This window comes from Nesoenas mayeri (genome assembly GCF_963082525.1).
Source record: "Nesoenas mayeri genome assembly, chromosome: Z".
In the NCBI taxonomy this organism is placed as follows: domain Eukaryota; kingdom Metazoa; phylum Chordata; class Aves; order Columbiformes; family Columbidae; genus Nesoenas; species Nesoenas mayeri.
The window spans coordinates 68,484,418-68,507,044 of NC_137542.1; the positions used below are offsets into that span (position 1 = coordinate 68,484,418).

The 22,627-nt window shown below is 53.2% G+C and overlaps 1 protein-coding gene across 1 annotated transcript in view; it reads right to left on the reverse strand.

Annotated features, from left to right (window-relative positions):
- Positions 1-375: 375 nt before the first annotated feature.
- The window catches only part of CNTFR (ciliary neurotrophic factor receptor), a gene marked incomplete at its 3' end in the record, with an annotated part of 213,857 nt that continues 191,605 nt past the window's right edge, over positions 376-22,627 (reverse strand). Inside the window, exons 5-9 of the mRNA XM_080362617.1 lie at positions 21,949-22,066; positions 20,988-21,154; positions 13,798-13,961; positions 2,238-2,418; positions 376-521 (exon numbers count right to left, since the gene is read on the reverse strand). Coding sequence (XP_080218743.1) covers positions 376-521; positions 2,238-2,418; positions 13,798-13,961; positions 20,988-21,154; positions 21,949-22,066 — 776 coding nt within the window. The remainder of the gene's footprint in view (positions 522-2,237; positions 2,419-13,797; positions 13,962-20,987; positions 21,155-21,948; positions 22,067-22,627) is intronic.

Sequence of the window (22,627 nt, forward strand, 5' to 3'; positions counted from 1 at the left end):
TCTTCCATTGCTATGCAAAGGCCTTAGATGTCCATGAGGTTTCTTGGCCTCTTAAAAAATCTGCACTGTGGAACAGGAAGGGCTGCTGAGAACAAGGCATCAAAGACTGACCCTTCTGCAGGCTTTGCAGAAAACGTTTGAAAAGCCATTTTTGAGATCTCCACCAGAACACTCAATCTGAAAAAGCATCCAGATTTGGTGCATTTACAAAAAAATGCAAGAAAAACCCAAATGGCTTGCTCTCAATGACCTTCACCCAGAGCCTGGTTAGAACATCCCCTTCCCAACCACACCAGAGGCCCTGGGTTTCCCATATCCTGTCCCCTCCCAGCACGCACACCCTATTTCTCATACCTGCGGTTTGGGAGATACTCACTAAATAAAGAGGACACCATAGGCAGCCAAGACCAGTCCAGCTGTCCAACACACTGCCACGGCCCCACTGCCCACCACGGCACCCTTGTCGCAGATCTTGGTGGTGGGGGGTGGCATGAAAGAGGAGCTGCTAGCGCTTGTTGTCTCTGCAGGGAAGGAGAACGGATAGTGAGGGGAGCTGGGCTGCCCTGGGATGTGTCACGCTCTCCTACCAGTGGGGACACGGCACCATCTCATCCCAAAATTTCCCCTCTCACTGCCGTTCCATTCTAGGACTGATCGGGGGAGCTGGGATGATGAGCCAGGAGCTGGTGTGGTCCATGAGACTTTCCCTGCTCTAACACTGGACCTATTGCTCGGAGACGATTGCACCACTAGGCAAAGCTGGGCATCCCTCCTGATCCCATCCTGTCCAGCCAGGATGCTCTGTGCACCAGTTCTGTGAGAATTTTGGCTAAGAGGACATTACGACATGGCTACAAATGCTCAGCAGAGAGCATCCCCCACTCAGGGAACACCCTGGACATGGCTGCAGCTGCTGGGCTGGCTCGCAGGGCTCATCCTCCTCTGTAGAGGACCAGATGGGGTGTCTGTGTCTGCAGGATTGCAGGGAGGGGGTGGATAGGCAGCAAGCCTGGGGCAGCTTTGGTCACATCAAGAGGGTTCTAGAGTGCCCCATGCCAGACAATCTGCGGAGAACACTGGGTGCCACAGGGGATCTGTCCTCGCATCTTTCAGATCCCACCAAAGAGTCACGGCGAGGCTCAGTCCTGGGGCTAGGGTGTCCCCCACCAGCCCTGCATGGCTGCAGCCAGCTGCATGCACGTGTGCCTGCACAGGGAGCAGGCAGGTTGCATTTGAAGTGGTATTTGCATTGAGCACGATGCAAGTGGATATAGAAGCAAACCCCACACCCTGACACCAGCACGATGTGCCTGCACTCCTTGTGGGGGTTTATCCCCCTGGGGACCAGGGGTTGCAAATCCCTGGTGCTGCCTGAATCCCCTGGTCCTTTAGCGGGTGCTTTTTCTGCATGGGGGGGTGTCTCTGTGTAGGAGGCACCTGCTCTCACCGCATCACCATGCAGGGAGCATGGCCATGATCTGCAGAGGTTCGTGCACTGCTCTGGCAGCGCACAGCTTGCACACACATGCTGGATCTACAGTCTCAGCCAGGCAAGAGCTTGGAGAATAGGGGGACTGAGCATGCCCTCCTCTCCATACGCACATCTGGCCAGCTGACATGTGTGCCCCTGATGTAGAAGCTGTCTGTCTGTCTGCACACCAGTGCTTCCCCTCGCCTCACTGCCGGTGCCAGCTGGGGGAACCGGCACAGGGTCCGCTCCAGCCCTTCTGGGAAACCAAGGGCTGATAACGCCCATTTGGACACAGTCCCAGCTCTTTCCTAGAAACAGAGGCTTGTCGACTTTGTGGCTTTTATTCTGAATTGGCATCGCTCCGAGCCATTGTGCGGGGTCGGGAGGTGTGGATGGGTGTAGGACTGAAGAGGGAGGGCTGAAGGTTGGGCAGCGCTCCAGGGAAGAATAACATTAAATAATGAAAAAAAAAAAAAAAAGACAAAACAACCCCCAGCTTCATTGTCAGACCCCAAGTATCCTGGTAAGGAGGATGCCGGGGACAGGCAGGCTGAGTCAGCACCACTCGAGCCATGATTGTACCTGCTGCCAGAGCCATGGGTGGGGGCAAAGTGTAGGGTGAAGGGCTGCAAGATCCCCCAGGCGCTGGGGGTATCTCCTTGGCTGTGGAACAAACTTGCAGGAGCCAGACAGGGGGGACCCTCAGCCATTACTCCTGGGCCTCCCTCACTGTGGGGACAGACTGTACTGGAGCTGGGGGTCTCACCTGTGATTTGGGCCTCCGTGGTGAGATGCTTAGGCTCCTCTGTCCAGGGGGTGGCATGGACGGCCACACTCCAGTCACTCCACGTGCCAATGTCGTTGTCTTTGGCTGCCACCTGGATGATGTACTCCTTGCCAGCATAGGCATCAGTGATGGTGTGTGATGTCCCGTCCGACAGCTCAACCTGCGGGCAGCAGGGGGGAGGGGAGGGGAGGGGAGGGCAGTCAGAGGAACCCCTGGCATTGGGAAGTGTAAGACGATCAGCATGTTTAGCTTGGATAGAGGATGATAACGAGACTTTCACAGCACTTTAGGAAGTGCTTCGGGGTTTTGGGCAGAGCTGTGAGCCCAGGACAGGGATGCAGGGGGAGGATGCTCCAGCTGCAGCTAAGCCAAAATTCTGGTGATACCCCCATCCCGCTCCCAAAATTCTGGTGCCGGAGCAGAGCTGCTTCCTCTAGAGGTCACCAGAAACTAACAGATGTGCAGGCAGTCTCTGCTTGGACAGTTAGGGTGGATGGGAGCTGGACATCCATGGCAGTGACTGGAGTGGGTGCACAGGCTTTCTGGGCATCACTGACAGTGCTGGGAGGAGGCTTCCCCCACCAGCATGCCTCTGGCCACCCTGCTTCTGAGCCTGCTGGCATCCCACCAGATTGGCTTGCAGCCCTCTGGCTGGGCCCTTGGATAAGGATTAAAAGACAGTCCAAGCTGTCTTTCCTAGAAAAATTCCCTCTGTCCTGTTTTCACCTCTGCCTGGGCCACGGGAGGTCCTGCTGTCCTCCTGGGGCTGTGGCTGCTGGTGCAATGGTTTAACCCCAGACTGTGCCCACACCTTCTGTGGATCTCTGATCTACCTGGAGCTCGCCTCAAGGACAGGGGCAGGCAGGTGCCCAGTAGAAATGCATCCCCATCCCACAGTCACTGGTGAGCGAACACAGGCAAGGTGACAGAGGAGGAGGACTCAGCACCCAGGTGGCCTTGTGGGCATGACGCCAGGCTTGGCCTTGGGGTCCTGCAGGCATGGAGGAGACCAGGGCAGGAGCATCCCATAGAAGCTGCGTGGGAGATCACCCTCCACCCCATCTCCGAAGCTGAGGACTAACATGCTGCCAGATTTGTACCCCTCACACTGCCTGTGCATGGCATGGTGGAGATGTGAGGCACCCCTCATCCTTCTTCCATGCCCCAGCTGACAAAAGCCACCTCCTCTCCAGACACATGTTGATAATAACAATGGTGGTGGGTTAAGGGAGGGTGTGGGTCTGATGCAGCCCATCTGCAAGTGCCAGTGCCCAGCCAGGGCCTCATGATTGAGCAGAACAAGTGGCACTTCATGGGTGGCGGTAACTTCATGGTGCAACCTAGGTGGGGTTCCTCCGTGTCTCCCCAGCCACCCAAGAGAAGGTCAGGCACAGGATCCCACTGCTGCAGGAAGCACCAACAGCTGAGTTTTATTAAGAACGCGGTCAAATGAAAGGAACAAGATGGAACTGAAAACTTCTGCCTGGTTGTTGATTACATCCCAAACCCCAAGGAGAGAAAAATTGCGTCCTCAGGGTGGCCAGGGACACCCAGACCAATACACCTGCAGGACAAGGCTCCCTGGCACTGCAGCTTTACATGCGCAGGGATGGTGTACATGCCAGGGACACACGATGGCCTGGCCAGCGGCAGCACAGTTAATATCATCACCCTGCTGCTTGCAGGGGTACCCAAAAAGCAGGAACTCACCCTTAGAATGGCCCAGCCCTTTTCCAGTCCCCCCAGTACAGCACATACAACACCCTAGCACAGATTTAATCCTTTTGGCCTGCCAACTGCAGCCCCATCCCTGGATTTTATAGCCGCTCTGGGGGATCCCTACCAGGGAGGGGGACACTTTTGCTTCTTTGCTCCAGCTGAAAGCCTCTCCTTCTCTATTCCCTCTCCCAGGATGTATCCAGCCTAATGCCCAGCATGACCCTCAGGCTCTGTGCTCCCAGCTGCTCACACCACCCAGCCTGAGCCCATAGGAGCTCCACATCTGGAGCACATCTGGAGGCAGGCCTGGCCGGCTGCCCTCAAGCCGTTGGGGAGTAAAGGGCCTTCTGCCGCCTGTGAGGCACGAAGCTGCTACCAAACCTTGTTGAGGGAGCAGTGCTGAGAAAGGTCTCTGTCCATTTCACTGCTGAAGATTTGGGGCTGGATGTGGGGAGACAGAGTCCTGCCTCCTCTCACACCGCTGGTCCAGGACTGATGCCCACAGCACCAGTGTGATGCAAGCAGGAGATGCTGGTGGCTCCACCACGGCGCTTGTGCCAAGCTGAGCTGTGCCCAAGCCCTGTACCACTGCTAGCCAAAGCACTGGGACATCTGGTGCCCAAGGCCAGCCCTGCTTACCAGGGGATGCCTTCCCACCAAATCATGGATCTCACCATCGAGTCCAACCTGTTGGCACGGGGACAGCTTCTTGGCATGCCCACCAAGGGGGACCGAGGTCAGGGCCTTGCTGGAGGGAGCCTGGCACGGGGGGCAGATGAGCCCAGCAACCTTGATGAGGCTCTTTGATGGTTTTCCCTGAGGTCCTAGCATGCCCAAGCAGCTGAAAGCCATCTCTGGGGTCACATGTGCTGCCTCTCATCCAGATAATGAGGTCAGGCTTAGGGTGGTCCTTTTTAGCAGTTCGTAGGTCCACAGCACAGTTTATGCTGGCAGGGTGCCTGCTGCCATCCTGGGGCTGGTGAAGAAAAGAGTATTGGGCCATTTCACTTATGGATGACAGGTGAAAACTGAAATCCTGTGAGATGGGGCAGAAGGGAGGATGGGGAAAGGAAGATGAGGAGGATGCTGCTCCTCCTGTGGGACACAACTGTGCATCCTCCAGCCTGTGGGGAGTCTTGGCTGAGACCCATCCCACCAAGCTCCAGCCCTCCTCAGCCCAGGACCAGAGCCTGAGCTGGATCAGGGTCCCTAAAGGGACTCTCTTGTCGAGCTGCTAACCCCCATCAAGCCTGTTTCTCCAGTCTTGGTCTGTGCTTGGCCCAGGTGTGCCTCGGAAGTAGGGAATGAGTATGGGGCTTGGAAAAAGGCTGGGGTTATCCATCTGGTCTATGGGTCTCTCTAGGTCTTTTGACACCCTCTGAGTGTTTTCTGAAGACCAAAGAGCCCTCCTGGCTATTCCTGCCTCTCCCCAGTCACAGCCAGCCTGCAGGTGAGTGTTTGCAGATGGGGTGTTGCAGGCACAACGGGGTCAAGGCTGTGCCTTGCCTCGCGGTGGATGTTCCCCCAGGACCCAGGCTGGAGGACGTTCCTTGTAGAACCTGGGAGGATGCTGCCCTAAGCTCCTCTTTAGACAGCAGACAAAAAGAGAAGGCATAGAGGACAGCAACCATCTCTTCCCACCCATAGAATCTCTGCATACAGCACTTCTGAGCTGGACAGCTGGGGGACACATCCAAAATCGCCATGGCTGGTGAGAAAGTCCCTGGGTGGCTGCCCATAGTTCAGCACAGAAATGCATCAGCAGATGGGAAAGCACACGTGGAATGGGTCCAACTGGACACAGACATGGAGAGCTGGGGGTGGGGGGACACGGGGGAGGTCGTGGCGGGACGGATGGACACACAGCATCAAAGGCAGAGGGAGAAATTCCTTAATCCGCGTCCCTGCCACACAGAGACAAAAGTTGGAGGAAGGCTGCGCATGGTAATTTTTTTGGCCAGGGCGGTCTGCGTGTCGCTGCCTGCCTTTGTGCACCTGCCAAAAGTCACTCCAGCTGGCTGTGAAGAGCTGCCCAGATTAATGAGGGATCAGTAGCCAGTGCAATGCAGAGCTATTAGCATTGGAAAAAAAAAAAAAAAAAAAAAAAAGAGAGAGAGAAATGAAAAAAAGCCCTTGAACTCGGTAATTCAGTCAACAGGTTGCTGAGGACAGCATAGACCGGGATCTGGGGTCCCATTCCCTGCTGTGGCCACATATCCCAATCAGCCTTCTTGCAAAGATAATGAGGTTGCCAGTGCTCCCCCACAGCCCCCAGCACCAGGAGGAGCCCAGGAGCCAGTGCCACATTGATGGGATGGGAACAGACACCCAGAGCAGCTGGAAGGGCAGATTTCCCAGCACTTGGCTTTCCCCCTGTCCATGCTGATGCCCCCTCCACATGTGCTGGTGGCCTGGGGACATCCATGCAATCCACCCATACCATGCAGCCCAACAGGGGACATCCATGTGTGCCCTCATCCCTGTCCCTGCCCACATTGCCTTGCAGTGTTTGTCACAGCAGGAGTTAAAGGAGCCATTCACCCCCCGCCCCATCCTGGGCTCCTCCTGCTCCCACTGCGCCCACCCAGCCTGCCAGGGTGCCCCAGCAGTAAAAATGATCATTGTGCTCTGTTCTCACCCGGGCTCTGCTCCTGGTCCAGCACAACCAGACAGCAATTACCTGCAAACAGGGTGATGCACGGGCAGGTCTGAATCCCAAATGGCCTTTGGAAGGTGATGTGGGCCAGGGAAAAAAAAAATCAACCCTCCCTGCACCAGCAGCTGGGCTGGGGGCTGGTGTGTGTTGGAAAGAGGCGGAGGGAGAGGAGGTATCAGATACCTCCTCCTCTGCATCCCACATGAAAATGAGTTTGCTGTCTCCCCCATGGCAGCAGAGCCTCTGCTTTCCATTCCTTGACACCTCCTGCTCCCCAGCTCAGCTGCCGGTGTGGGAAGGGGGTGCTCTGCTGTTGGAAAGCTGGCAATGTGAGGATTTGGGGCTGGTACCCCTCCATCCCATGGCAGGGATGCACCACCTCTGTGCATGCCAGGACAGAGACCACACGCCTGTCCCAGGTGTTGTATCCAGCCTGGATGAGCCCGCCCTCCCCGAAATAAAAGGAGCACCCCAGCTATTGCAGGGTGAAGCCGATCTGCTCTCACAGCCTGTACCTCCCACCGTGAGCTGGGGAACACGGAATGAAACTGCTCTCAAGAGCACAGCCTAGGTCTGACATGCATCTCACCTCCTTGCAGCTTCTTTCACTTCTGAATGATGCCTGGGGATCCTGGATAATGGGGGAAATGGGAACTGGGAGGGGTACAGGGCACCTCAATGAGCTCGATTTCACAGCTTCTTTTCCCTGCAACAAGTGACCAGCTCCTGCTGCCTGGCTGCAATGAGTTTTGCAGGGACTCATGCTACACAAATAGCTGCTGTTTCACGTGTCTTCAGTCTTTGCAATTGTAGGGGGATCCTGGCAGGCTCCCACTTGCCCTGGGTGGAAGAGGCTAAACCAAAAGCAGGAGTAACGCCTGAGTGAGCTACCCCATGGCTGGGAAGTGCAGGAGGGTTGCTGCAAGCAGCCGCTACAGCCCACAAAAAGCTATCGCCAAGCAGAAAAGAAATATTTCGCTTGTTTTTCCTTTTCAAAGCCACGTCTGGTGAGCAAATAGGTCTGACATTCATTACCAATACATGAGCCCTCAAATACCTCCTCCTTCCGCAGCGCCGCAGGAATCAGTTGGGCTAAACCCAGACAAAACTTTATGCCCGGACTCTTGAATAACTAAAAGGTTGGGAAGAGTGAATGAATCCCCCTTATTCTCTGCAGCTGGGTAGCGGAGGAGCCCAGCAGGCTCTGAGCTGCTGTCCCTGCTGTCAGCCCCCCACAAAAAGGCTGCTGTGCCGCTGCTGTGAATAGTTCAGCCCTGCTGCTGGTCTGGGAGGACAAGTTATCGCAGAGCTCCTCCCCAGCCTGGGTTGTGTCACACCAGATGTGGCTGAACAGCTCCCTCCTGGCTTAAAATAAAGACCATCTTTGAAAGTGGAGCTGTAAGCTCATTAATAATGGGACTCTTTCTCTGGATGCGCTGTCCCCCTCCTGCCAAGTGGCAACTGGCAGAGCTCGCTTTCACTTGCAGCTGTGGGGAGGATGGGATCAGGGATGCTCAACGCGCTCAGCACCAGCTCTGACCCTGCCCGGTGCTGGAATCTGCTGCCCGGAGACACATTTACCACGCTGGTGGAGTGGGATGGGGGTGAAAGCAGATGGGTGCAGCTTGTGAATGGGCATGGGCACCTGCCTGTCATGGTCTGCATGCAGGCAGTGCAAGCTGAGCTTGCTGGCACCATCCTGCCCATGAGAAGCTGTGCAGATGAGCACAGGTAGGCTGGTACTGCTCACTGGTACCATCAGGGTTGCTTCTGAAGGCCTGATCCTGCCAGGTCCTCAGCACTTCTAGGTCACTAGCAGTTCCCAAGGGGACTGAGAGCACCCAGGCAGTGCCAGCCAAGGATCCCAAGCCCTGCTCCATCCCTGGAGGGGACAGAAAAAGGTGATTTCTGAGCACTTCCCACCTCCATCCTCCTCCGAGGCACCATCTACTCCAGCCCTGCCTGTCCCACGCCGAGCTGTGAGTGACACTGTTATAGCCTCAACATTTTGCTCCCACCTATTCATTTTTTTTTTTTTAAAAAATTTTCCTTCTCTTTTTCCTTCTTAATCACTGACTTTACAGCTGGGAGGGGAAGGGAGAGAAGTGCCACAATAAAAGCTACCAGGCGTGAAGCTGTAACCTAGCTCGCTCAGGGTGACCTCCCTGCCAAGGTTACCTTGCGAAGAGGGGGAGCGTAGGCAGAGCAACAGAGGCTGCAAATGCACAAAGAGGGGATGCAAATGGGCACAAAGAAGCACACCCACCACAAAGTGACATTGCCACCACACTTGGGAAATGCAGCTGCAGCGGGTGGTGGCACTAATCGCCTTCCCCAGCTCCATCTCTCACCCTTGCCCATTGCAGGCAGGATACGCATTAGCACATACGTTCAGGTTATTTCGGGCTGTTCCAAGGCAGGAGCTTGCAGAGGCAGCCCATGAGATTCACATATTTAACTCAGGAGATGAGCCTCAGCCCACTCTGGCAGCCACTCCTGACATCCCAGAGCATCATGCCCTCCTCACACCAACAAACCCAACCACTAAATATTTGGCAATACCCCCAAATTGCCCATTCCTGTCCCCAAATCCTCATCCTTTGCCTTGGTCAGAGCTGCTCAGCAGCAGAGCCGGCATAGGCACCTGCACTGGGGGCTCTGTGACCCCAGCTCCTAAAATCCCAGAATGGCAGGAGCACCTCTGCTTGCTCTTCCAAAGAAGGGCATTTCCAGCCTTTGCAAATGCTCATGGACGTGGCTCTAATGCTTCCAAAACAGAAGAAGAAGGAGAAAACCCAACCACATTATTAGCTTTAAATATCTCATGACCTTTTACTGCAAATTTCAAGATCTGAGACGCAGCCCGCCTCACGGTTCATTAACATTTCATGTTGTCAGGGCAGCCAATGGGTTCAATTAGACTTCATGACGGCATCTGCAAATTGCTGGCAATGCACCAGAGGAAATCCTCCCTCAGCCTGGCTGCCAGCTCCGCTGCTGCTTAAGAAAATACCTTCTAAGCTTTGCCATGTTCCTGGAACATGCACTAAGCTGGTCAGTGCTCAGCACATGAGATCTTCCCCCAAAAACTGGGAAAAAGGGGAGATCCTCCTGCAGCAAATGCTATGGGGTGGGAGTGAATTGGATGCCAGATCTGCCCTGGGCTGCCCAAAGATGCTCAGGACAGTGCCTGGCCACCTGCCTGGATCCCGGGGTGAGTGCACAGACGTGCTCGCAGAGAGATTGCATGTGTGTGCGCAGAGATCGCTGCTGTTGCAAGTTAACTGAAGGAGCCTGTAAAACCAGAAACAGGCTATTAGCAATCCATTAGGAAAGGGTATCCAGTTCCAGCCTAGGTAAGCCATTAGAGGAACATCTGAGAGCATTAGGAGAGCTCGCTTGGGGCCAGGATGGGGCTATAAAACAGAAGAGGAAACCACGCTAATCTGGCTTGAATTACAGACTTAAAAGCAGGAGAAAAATAAAGGATACCCTAAACATTTAATGTTTTATATTTAGGAGACAGAAGGGGAGATTCTGCCAAAAGAAGAGAATAAAAAACCTGCTTAGGCTACAAATATCCCATCTCTCTTCTGGCAGCAGAAAAACCAGCACAGCCCCTCTTCCAGAAAGGGAGGAGCGTGACTTTAAAGTTGCTTGAGTTTCAGAGTCAGCTTGATGCTAGTGGGGTGGTGGGAAGTCGGTGGCCACCCGATGTGACACATCTGCATCCTGAACAGCTGGGAAATGCCCATGCTCAGGTGTGAGGGCGCTGCTGCGAGGCGGCACAAAGGTGCAAAGAGCACCCCTGACACATGTGCACACCCTGCCACACGCTCACGTGGAAACTCATCATCATCGCCTCTCCATTATAATAATTCTCAGAACATATCACCATAATTCCCAGAGCAAACTGCAACACGAGAGCTGCTAAGTGGCCTGAGCGTAAAGGTGCTGCTGAGCAGGCAAAAGGGAGTGCAAACAGCATATTGGAGCTCAAACCCACCTTTGAAAAGTGCTGGGAAAGGGATGAGGGTGTGCCCCTGGCTCTGGGTCAGCCCCAGATATTTCTTGATGGGGGAGATGCTTGGGTCAAGCATCACCCATCTGCCTCTGGGGGAGAAATTGTTTTTACGCCCAGCTCGCACAGGGGTGGTTTCGATAAGATCCATTCCTCTCGCCACGGATGGCTTCATCTTCTGGTGCCAAGCCCTGGCATTATTAAAATCCTGAAAGGAAGAGCCTGGGAGAAAGCAGACGCTGATTGAATCAGGCCCGATGGTATTCGACAGCTCAACATCCATCTGATCCTATTAGCGCTCATTCGGTTCTGCCTGCTGAGGTGCTGTGCATAAATCAGACTCTGCAAAGATAATGGGAGGTGGAAGGGAGAAAGGGGAGCTGCTGCTTCTGCCAAGAAATGCCTTGTGTGAGTGGGGCCCGCATGGATATTCATGGCTCTGGGCAGTGCCTGGTGCTCTCTTGTGGATTTGATCCCACAGGGATTCTTGGCTTCCCGAAGGGCTGCCAAGGGGATGATAGCAGGAGATGCTTAAAACCCACAGCTGGTGCATGGGCAGGTTGCCATGAGAAGGTAGGGATGAAGCTTGGTGTGGGGACCTTGGGCACACAGGGATGCACCCGCACTTGAGGACACCCAGCAACTCCTGGCTGCTAGCAGAAAAGCTCTCCTCTCCCTGACAGTCTCCCAAGCTGCCCCATTGCCAACAAGCAGTTTGTGTGCAGTGGCTTTGCCATGTCGGCAGCCAGTGGGGACAGCAAGAAACAAGATGGGGGCTGGCTGTGGCATGGGACCTTCACTTCAGCAAGAATTAAGGCACCCTCATGCAAGGGTCTCCTAATGAAGTGTATTGGACTCTAAGGTATTCTAAGGGTGTTGCGCATGACCATTGCATCCTTTCTCAGGACACTTGTCCCTTTGAGGAGAGACCAAACACCACCCCTGTAGGATTTGCTGAACGTCTGAACTAGGCTTAGCCCCACCAAACCATGTCCTTCTCTCTCCTGGCTGGATGTGGGTGGACAGGGACACCCCCTAAAATGCCAACAAACTATTATGTCAAGCAAAGTAGAGCTCAGCATGGCTTGGGCATGCTTTCAGTGTGCCGGCATCAGACGGGTTCATTTTTGGGTGCAAATCCCTGCATTTTGGGTGCCCGACTGGACTAGGCAGGCTGAGCATGCAAAGGGGGTCTGGGGTCGGAGCAGCTCCAGTTGCTGCAGCACTGCCATCCGCTGGTGTTTGGGAGCTGATTGAATTAGGCTTTGCAAATAATTCATCTGATGAATAGTGGCAGTTTTCCTCAAATCATCCGCAAATCAGATTTTTCATTACCCAGCCAGCAGGACAGAGAGTCAGGAAACAAGGCTGGTACCTTGCTCACAGAATGCTTGCATGCACTCACTGAGCAAATTATTCCCCAAACACATTTCTCCATCAGCCAGTGATGGGGAACACGTCTCTCGCAAAGGGATATCAATTAAAAGGGGTACTTGGGACTGCTGTTCCCTCCTGGGGTGCCAGGAGATGAGCCCTTCCCAGCCCTCCTTGCACCCACCATGAAGGCTGGTACCCCCAGCTTTTTCCGCAAGTCTGGGCATCATTTAATAGGAGAAAACAAATTGTTACTACCATGGAACTGCCTTATCAAGCCAGTGTGGCCCTGCCAGTGGTGTCCCCAGCATCTTAATGTATTTCCCACCACTGCTGCCTTCCCAAGAGCACTGATGGAGCAGCCACACCGTACCCTTGGAGGGCCCATGGAGAGAGAGACTGGCATGGCACAACCCTCCAATATGATAACCTGATACCCAGTGATGGAGAGACCAGCCACCCTGAGAGTGTTGAGGCGGGAGGCAGCTCGCTGGCTCTCCTGCCATTTTTAGTTGCAGACCTCTGCATTTGCAGAGTGCCTGGCTGGATCCAGCTGTGGCAATGCAAAAAAATCAGCTTTTTCCACAACAGTTTCACATCTTGAAAAAACTGATCTTGTGTTTGGTATTTCCCATTAATTCTTCCCCTTTTTTCACAGCTTGTACAATTTGTGCATCTACCCCTCAAGTGAAAAAAAAATATCCAAAGCAAACTGATACCCAAATTCCATCTCTTCTTTCTTAACCCTCAGGATGCTCTCCTGTTCCCAGCAGGGAGGCGAAGGGAAGAGAAACAAACAGGAAAACCCTCTCCCAACCCTCCTCCAATTTTCAAAGCCATCAGCAAATGCTTCCACCCAAAACACAACCTGCGGTGCTGCCTCATCAAAAAACCCAACCAACACAAAAAGAAAAAGTTGCTGAGACACCGGCATCTTGCAGCGACATGAGCAAAGTCTCCTGTCCCCTCTGTGAGCCATTTCTCTCCTCAAGAAGAACTGGCTGTCAGAAAACCCTGTGTGGCTCCATGGTGCAGGTGAGCTCCCTGGGAACTGACTGCTGCCTCCTATTTGTCTTTCTGGGAGGAGGCAAAATGCTTTATTAAGCAAAGCACCTAACTGGCTTTTGACCGGCTCAGCTTGATGCAGAGGGCATGCTGGATGAGCCACACCAGCATAACAGCATCTCTCCTTGAGAAGCAGATTGCCGAGCATGTGAACAGCACACAGAGGGAAAAAAAAAGCCTGTTCGTTATCTATCTGCAGCTAACAAATGAAATCTGTCCTCCGGGCTGCCAAGATTTCACTGACTATTTTTTTTTCTTTTTAAAGAAACAAGAAATAAAAGTAAGAAATACGATAACATCGTGGCAATCGCTCTGTGACTACGCTCAGTTATGGCGAGCGGTATTTTATCTTCAGTTCAAAATCTAAATGTGGCAGAGGCACATTTAAATGTGGTGACATTTATACTTTAAATGCCTTTTACATCTCACTGGCAGGTTTTATATAGAACATATGTATCGAAAGTAGATAGGGGCCGTGGATGACAATGCAGAGTGGAGAGAGCCTGCAGAGCTATTTGTAGGCAGAAAGAGTTAAAAGAAAGGCAGAGAAGAAGAGAGAGAAGGGAGGAGAGACATAGAAGGATAGGAGAAGGGTCTGGGTTGCCTGAGCTGTAAATAGACATGTTTTTCAGTCCCTCACCACTTGTTCCCAGTCACCAGCTCCCCTCAGTCCCTCCTGTCCCAGCCAGCTCAGCATCACTTACATGCTGCCATTGGTCCAGGATGAGGGGCCGATATCGCAGGAAGAACTTGAGTGGGAAAGACTCGGGGTCAGGCCAGGACGAGGGGTTTTGCCACGACACTTCCAGCCTCCGAGGGTTGTTGGGCACAGGTTTGGCCACCACGCTTTCCGGAGGGTCTGGCTTTACTGGAAGAGAAGAGGGTTGCTGGTAAAGCTTTGGATGTGGCATAATTTCTTACACCCCTCAGCACAGCCAGCTGGGCTTTGCACTCTGTGCTTTCCAAGGGGCTCAGGTAACACACAGGATGTCTTTTTCCCAAATTGATTAGATGCAAATCACCTTTTCCTGTCCCGATCAGTGCTACGGCTGTGCTGGTGCAAAATAATCACTGTCAAGGAGATGCCAGTGCTGAAGACATGTGGAAACAGCCTGGCCAGGATAGAGAGCATCCCTCCTCCCCAGGGCTACTTGGGTCAGGGCGAGGAGCCCACCAAGCCCAAGTCCTGCACTTTTCTCACACCTCTTGATTTCTGGGAGTCTGTTCCACATTCAACCCCACTTGCCTTGCAATAACATGGCAGAGTTTGGCCTTTTGGGATATGGAGATATTTTCTTGCTTCCTGACAAGTATTTCAAGTGAATATTAATTGGCAGAGAGCTATGCAATGTCCATGGAAGTTGCAGCTACTTTTAGAGTGCTGGGAGCAAATCACAGGCTGTGATGAATGGCACTCGCCATTGCAGAGCGAGCCTTGCTCCTCACCAAGGGCTTGCTAAGCTCCTGACAGCTCAAACTTCCATCTTACAAAATCAAAGCTGAAATGAAACCACAGTCCAACCACATCTGTAAGACCCAGAATGGGTCCTCTTTCCCCTGAGATGTAGTCCATGACCATCTTCCTCTCTGGAGTCCTCCCACTCAGCACCCTGGCACACAGCCTGCTGCAGTCTTCCTTCACCATCATCTTCAACACCACCCCAGCAGCCTCTCTTGCCTCCCATCCCCTTCCCTCTGCCCTGGTGGGTGCAAGGAGGGATGGCAAGCTTCTTGCATCCCCACTGCACCTGCTTGGTGCAAGGTGCTTGGAGGATGCTGGGGGAGCGGCTGGTGAACAAGTATCCATGGGCCTGACCATGGGTGCCCAGTGTCACCTCCCCATCCCTCTCTGCAGCAGGGTAGGACCCAATTTTCCATTTACAGCTTTATCCTCGGCTGGAGGGACAGCTTTCTGTGGCTGCACTGTGCTGAGCTACTCCAGATGTCTGTGCAATTCCTCCGCTCGCTTTGAATCCCCGGGCTCGGGCTGGACATCAGCTTCCATCGACAGGGACTTGGAGTCCAAATGCAAACGGAAAAGTATAAATCCAGTGCTGGCTCAGCGAGCTCAGTTTGCAAAACAAAAGTCTGTTTGGCTGAACGAACACAGATGACTCTGAACTGCAGCTCTGCAGCGAGAAACAGGGAAGGAAAGCATTGGGCTAAGGATGGATACCCTGGGGTAACATAGGGAGCCTGGCCCTGCTCTTTGGCATTGTCAGCCTGGAGCCATGGCAGAGAGATGCTTAAATGTAGTTGTGCTGGGCAGGGCATATCTGCCTGGGCAGTGATGAGAGATGCCGCTGTCGTGGGCTGGAGGAAAACAAAAAAATAATATAGGTGCCCTGAAGCTGAGGTGGGAGTCACCTGCCTGTTTTGCAGGGGTGTTACCCCTGGTCCAACTCCTGTGGGCTGGGGTGCAGGGGAGGGCTGCCCTGGCCCTGAGCGAGCACAGCGGAGCCCAGCCATCCGAGAGGACTGTGCTCCCATCTGTGGAGAGCCTTCTGATGGCTTAATGGGAAAACCAGCAGTCCCTGCTGTGTCCTCATGTGTCCTCTCGTCCGTGGGACTCCTCATCAGGCTAGAAAGCATAGCAGTACCAGCCCTTCCAAAACCACAAAGCTGTTCCTGCCACCTCCCTCCAAGGTGACGGGGATGCAAGAGGCAGAAGAGGGGACCACACCTGCAGCAGCTGGGCCTGCCAGGACTGACTGACATCTTTTAGGACAGACCTCCTGATGCTGTGCTCATTATGGTAAGTATCAGGGCTGGTCCTGCAGGGGTCAGCTGAGGAGTGGGGGCAGACAGGCTGTGTCCATCTTCCCAGTTTATTGAAGGAATCCTTTATCCTGAGCAGCCTCCCATGTCCCTGTTCCTCACACCAGGATGAGGAGCTCTCCTTCTTCTCCAGCCTTTGTCTGCTTCCATTTAGCCTGTCCATGGCGAGGCAGGGGCTGTCTGGCTGTAGATCAGCCAGCATAATAGAGCCCTGTCCTCAGCAAGGCCCTGCAGGCAGTAACGTAATAAAAGCAATAATAGTAATAATAATAATGGACGATGGGCATTAGGCTGAGTACTGGTTAAGTGGCTACAAAACCAGATGTAATATTATCCCGCAGAGCTGAGGGAGCATCTCCAGACATTCCTGAGAAGGGGACTTGGCCAGGAGGCAGCTCACAGCTCTTCCCACTTGGTTTTCGGCTGCTGCATCCAAGGGAGGGCTCGGTGTGCAAGAAGAGCCGTGGAGAGCGGCTTTTCGTAAAGGCTCTGCACGCTTACACTTAACCGCAAGTATTTAGCTATCCATCACCCCTGGCTGTTGTTAGACACATCTTGAAATGAAGCCTGTGGTTCAGAAAGGCAGCTGAGACCCCGCAGCATGGAGAGGCCCATCCCATCTCTCCAATGAGCACTAAAATGGATCCCTTGCGGCCGTTAAATATCCCCTGGCATTTTCCATGAGCAGAGGGATATTAAACTCCATGTCTTAGCCAAATGTCAGTCTAGGTAATTTAATTCTGCCTCCCTAAGTAGTATGAATTGAACTGACCTTCTGCCTAGGCAACTGTATTTCCGTGTTCTGAATTTTGTACAGACATGGGCATGTTTGTCCTCAAGCAGCACCTCCAAGATGCTCTGCTCCAGACCTGGAGCTGGGAGGATCAAACAATTGTCTCAAGGTCATATGAGGGATGGGTAGCAGGTTTGGAGGAATGCATCCATGCCTGTGAGGCCCCATCGAAGGCTGCCTTCCTCCTTTTAATGCTGTGCATCTTCTCCTGCGGATTTGCCCCAGGCTTGCATGAGGAGAAAGGTGGGATGCTGACACAGCTGTACAGCAATGTCCCCGCTTTCCTGTGGGATGAACATGCCAGCTACCTGGTTCTTGGGCTGAACCACAACTGAGGAATGTGGGGTTGTGTCCTGGAGGACCATGAATGTCCCCACAGCATCCCATCCATCACAAAGGAGGTGGCAGTTCCTGACACACCAATTTGTCTTGCTCCTCACTGGCACCTTCCTCTGCCTACAAGCCTTCTCCTCTTCCAGCTTCTCCAGCCTCTCTGCCACCTCCTCCTGCCTTGGGCCTGGAGCCCTGATGGCTGTAGGACTTTGCAGAGCCTTGCCCACCTCATGCTCACCTTTATTAATATTGATACATTTGCAGAAGACATCATTATGAAAACAATTTCCAGGAGCGAGGTGGGGAGAAAGGCAAACTGGGTCTCCTGTGGATGAGAGGTGGGGGGCAGAGGGCTGGAAAACCTCTTCCAGATATCATTGAAAATGGCAATGCAGAGTGACCCCTCGCAGCTGGCTGCTAATAGCCCGCACGGCACGACTGCCAGCAGGGCACAGGCTTGGGATAGCAAAAGAAAAGTACCCATCATTTTCCACTCAATTAGAGCCCATCTTCCGAGCGGCTGGGGAAGGGATTTTCTGCTGAGGGCTCCAGGAAGGGAGAAAGGAAGGAGGAAGCAAAAACCAAAGCAGATCACTCCTTCCCAGGGGGCTTTTTGTATTTGCCCAGGCTGGGTGGGTGGTCTGACCCGGCAGCGGGTCTGCTCCTGGCTCAGCCGGCACCAGGAGCGAGAGCTGCTGGCCCCGCGCCGCTCTCGCCTTGGCTCCAGGCTGCTCCATCCTTTAACCTCCACACAGAACACGCGATGGTTTTCTCTAAGTTAAAGAGAAAACATGAGGTGGGCTCTGACATCCACAGCATGGGGATTTCAGGAGAAGTATGCAGTTGCTGGCTGACACCATCTCTCAGTTTTAGCAAGATGCATGCATGCATTGCAATGATCCCACGCAGCATTCTTCCAGCAAGCTGATGCAATGGCTTTCTCCCAGGCCATAGATTTTCCACCCCTCTCCATGCAGCAGAGAGAAACCCAGCACAAATTCCAATACGAGATCTCAGCCCAGCTGGGGCTGGTAGAGAACCCCAGGGAAGGTACTGCATGTTAGATCCACAGCGCCAGCATCCACCACAACGGGACACAGCCCTGGGCTTGCAGCTGCAGAGAGGAGAGCCAGAAGACACACTGAAATTGTGTAGTCATAGAATAGTTTGCATTGGAAAGGACCTTCAAAGGCCACCTAGTCCAACTGCCCTGCCATGAGCAGGGACATCTTCATGCAGATCAGGTTGCTCAGAGCCCTGTCCAGCCTGGCCTGGGATGTCTCCAGGGATGGGGCAACTACCATCTCTCTGGGCAGCCTGGGCCAGTGTTCCACTACTCTCAGTGTAAGAAAATCATTTTTTACTATACTCTGCAAGAAGAGAAGCTTCTGCAAGGACAGCAGGCAACCTGGGACAAAACTGCCTAGAAAAATACACTAACACAGTGCATTCATTTTAATTGGAAACACTGGGATGGCACAAGATTCGGGGTAGGTGGCTGCTGATCTGTGGCAGCTGAGTTCATCCCATAATGACACTGCTAAGCCTGCTGACTGCCTCCTTTAACACTCAGCCACCACTGCTCCTATGCTTCTCATGCATGGCGACCGTAACAAATCCAGAGGAGAATTTCATCACTGCATAGAACGTGTAGTTTTTAAGACCACTAGTTACCTAAGTATTTATGGGAGTGGGTTGGCTCAGGGGTGCAGGACACAGCCATTCCTATCAGCACTGGCCCATCAACCCTTCCCCAAATGCCATTCCAGAGGCTGTTAGAGCATCTGCCAGGTGCTGCCAGGGGGGGTCTCACCTCCCACCGCACCCGCTGGGATGTGTCCAGGCACCCTGCATCCCTTCAAGCACTCTTGCAAGAAGAATTTGATATTGCACCAATGCTAACAGCTGGCCCTAGGCAGCGCTGGCTCCGCTCACTGCTCCTCCAACCCAGGCTGAGTTCAAACTTCTGGGCTGGATCTGGCTTGTGCTGGTGCTGGGACGCCCAGGGTTGCAGCTGGGTGTGCTTCCCAAGGGAGTTGCCCTTGTGTGCTGAACAGAGGACCAGATGTTTGGGAAGCCAGGCAAGGCATGGGTGGGATGCAGATGTTATAGGACAATGCCCTGAACCCCTGCAGGAGGGAACGTAAGGAACTTGAAAAATGCAGCCTAATTGCTGCCCTGGACCCTGCAGGCTGGAGGTCACCTTCATTTTTAAGGAGTGTATCTTCCACTAACATAACAATTTCCATTTAAAGGCACCCAAGTGAACGAAACTCCATGGCTTTCCTGCTAAGCTCCTCGCCTTGTTATCAGCTTTTGCAATGCACCAACACGTACAAGCTTCAGATACAGACTGTGGCCGATGGGACATGGCAGGACAGTCCCTGCTCCAAAATATAGTGATTTTGCTGCTCTGTTCAGTGCTGCCACCCTGTATCATTTGGTATTCTCCAGGATTTGGGGTAGAAAGACAAAATCTGGGATAGCGGTGTAGCTCCTTTCCTTGTATTTTGGCACTTCCAGGCGCTCTTGACTGGCACACGCAGCACATCCAAAATGAAGACTGACTGCTGGCTGCACTTCAAGGATTCATTTATTTGATTTTCTGGTCCAGTAACTGCCACATGTAACCAGAAAATTGTTTTTTGACGTGTTCTTGAAGTCTATTCTCTTCCATTTTTCCTGTTCTTTGAGGATGGACAGTCTTGTCACAGCACCAGCTGTCATCTGTCTTTGGCTGGTGGCAAAAGTGCTTTTCCCAGCTCCTTGCTTTGCCATGGTTGGAACTGAATTGCTTGGTCCACATCAGTCCTTCATAGCTGGAGGAGTATCAGCACTGAAGGTCTGGACATGTCTGGCCAGCATCCCTGTGGCATGGACATCCCAGCACCCGGGGCCTGCTGCTACCTGTCCCACATTGCACAGCATCCACTGCCCAGATAGGGCAGTGAAGGGATGCAAAGAGGGATATAGGATTTTTAAGAGCATGTGAGGGTAAGGGTTTGTAGAGAATGACTTTGAGAAGGCTCTATCCTGCTGAGGAATGGGGGTGAAGAGGATGAGACACTTTAATGTATTTTCCAATCCTAGTTCCCATGACTCTGCTTCCACCAAAAATGCCAAAACTGCTCTTTTAGGAACACTCAGAGGGACAAGAAAGGCAATGCGATTTGGACGACATCAGTTTCACAGCCCTCTGCCCCAGTACATCACATCTGCTTCCCTGGCTCCCAAGCAGGGAGAAGCTCAGCAACTACAGGAAACCTGGACCACTGGGGATGGCACCAGGCAGGGCACCAGGCCACTGATGGGACCAGCACGTGGGCTGCCTGTGGCCGTCCTGCCTGGCTCCCCGAGGATGCTCAGGTGCCACCATCAGTTGCAGCAGGGCCATGAGAATCAGGGGGGCACAGGGAGAATGCCTGTGTGGCTCAGATCCCAGCTTCCCTCATGCATAGGATCATAGAATCATTTTGCTTGGAAAAGACCTTTGAGGTCATTGAGTACAACCATCAACCTAATACTGTCATTAAACCATGTCCCTAAGGACCTCATTTATGCATCTTAAACACCTTCAGGGATGGTGACTCCACCACTTCCCTGGGCAGCCTGTTCCAATGCCTAATGACCCCTTCCATGAAGAAATGTTTCCTAATATCCAATCTAAACCTTCCCTGGCAAAACTTCAGCCCATATCCTCTCATTCTACCACTTGTTACTTGGGAGAAGACACCAACACCCTCCATGCTACAACCTCCTTTCAGGTAGTTGCAGACAGTGATAAGGTCTCTCCCCAGCCTCATTTTCTCCAGGATGAACAGCCCCAGTTCCCTCAGCCGCTCCTCACAACACTTGTGCATGGATAGGCAGAGGTTCCGCTTGGAGAGCCTGTCTCTTCCCTGGCCCATCGCTCCAGCAGGCGATGCTGCCTGCAGAGCAAGCCAACGCCAACGCCATCCCAAAGAGGTCAGTTGCTGCCGTGGAAGTTACCTATAGCGACCTCGTCAAAGGTGACAGTGGTGGAGCTTTTGCCCAGGGGATTCGTGACTGTCAGAGTCACCTTGTACTTCACCGTCGAAAAGAGCTGGAGGTATCTGATGTGACACCTGTTTTTGGGAAAGGCGTCCTTCTCGCAGACCATCTCTTTTGTGCCGTGTCTGGGAAGCAGAGACGAGAAGAGCTATTACCTACAGAGCAATGCTCGGGGGAGGATACAGCCCTGCAGCTGCAGTGGGGAGGCAGAAGGAGCAGCGCTGTGTCCCAGCTCTGCCCATGGTCCCTGTGCCCCTGCCATAGCCAAAGGGAATTTTGCAGGTTCATGTATCTGATGGTTTATCCTAAGCCTGCACAGAAGCTGTGCTGAATGTTCTTACACTGGCCTCAAGGAAAGGATGAGACCGTACTGGGGTTGGGGTTGGCTCTGTCCCTCCTGTGAGAGGAACAGGGTCTCTTTTCTGCTGGTGATACCAGATGCTAAAGCTAAAGCATGATACTAGCCTGTGTAACGGCTGTGCCAGGACTTGGGCACAGGGTGGGGGACAATGCCATCAAATGGCCAGTTCCAGCTGAGGGACACTGCTGTTTCCTAACTGCAGACATCGTACAGCAGAAAGGAGCATGGCTGTGCCACATGTGCCAAAAAACAGTGTGAACAACCTCCACTGTGGGCAAATCGTGCAGAAAGGATGGACTTGCAGGGTATGGAAGGGGGACCTGGGAGTTAGGGACTTTCCTGGTCCCCTCTGGGGAAATGGGAACTTTCTTGGAACAAAGTGCCAGTGCCACCCAGCCAATTTGGATGTCCCTGGAGCATCCAGGCCCATTTTTAAGACATAGATCCCATATCCTCAGCACAGGTCTGAACTTCTGCCACAGACTTCATGGCCCTACATGTGACCTGCTGCAGGGATAAAAACTCACCTCACTGCACTCCTCCCTCCTGGGCACTTACATGACTGAGATGTTGAAGGTGTTGGGGATGTAGGTAGGAGTGGGCAGGTGCCAGCTGCAGTAGAAACCCTTTGGGTAGTTGTTGGACCGGCACATCAGCACTGGCTCCTTCGGGGGGGCTGCCAGGGAAAGAGAAAGAGCAATTACCCACTGAAGAGGCTGGCAGGTACTGAGAGAAAGTGTCTTCAAGGCTGTGACAGAGACGTTGCTGATGGGGAGGAGGTGCTGCTCCCTCGACCCCATTAAGCTACTGCGCTCATGGCTTTCTCTGCTGTGTCCCTGGGGAGTGATAAATATCTTCTGAGGGATGATCCTCCAAAAGACGGGAGGTTCTCAAAAGAATGGAGAAGGACTGCTTATGACATGCTGAGGAGGAACATCCTGAAACTGGCAGAGAAAATTCAGCTCTGCAGGAAGACTGGCAGTGTTAACACTTCCAGCAGCAGTGTAAAACGATCCCATCCCAGAGCTCTGCCTCCCAAGAAACAGGCGGGCAACTGGAGATGGGACAAGAGCATGCAACCGGGAGCAGCCCGGCCTCGCCAGTCAGTCCTAGAGATCAGAGGCAGAAGAGGTTTTTTAAACCAATCCAAGTGTTCACACTGCACTCAGCTTTCCCGGCCATGCGTGCCCTCTGTGGTCTTTGCAGGAGTACAGCCAGATCTGCAGGAAGACTCTGA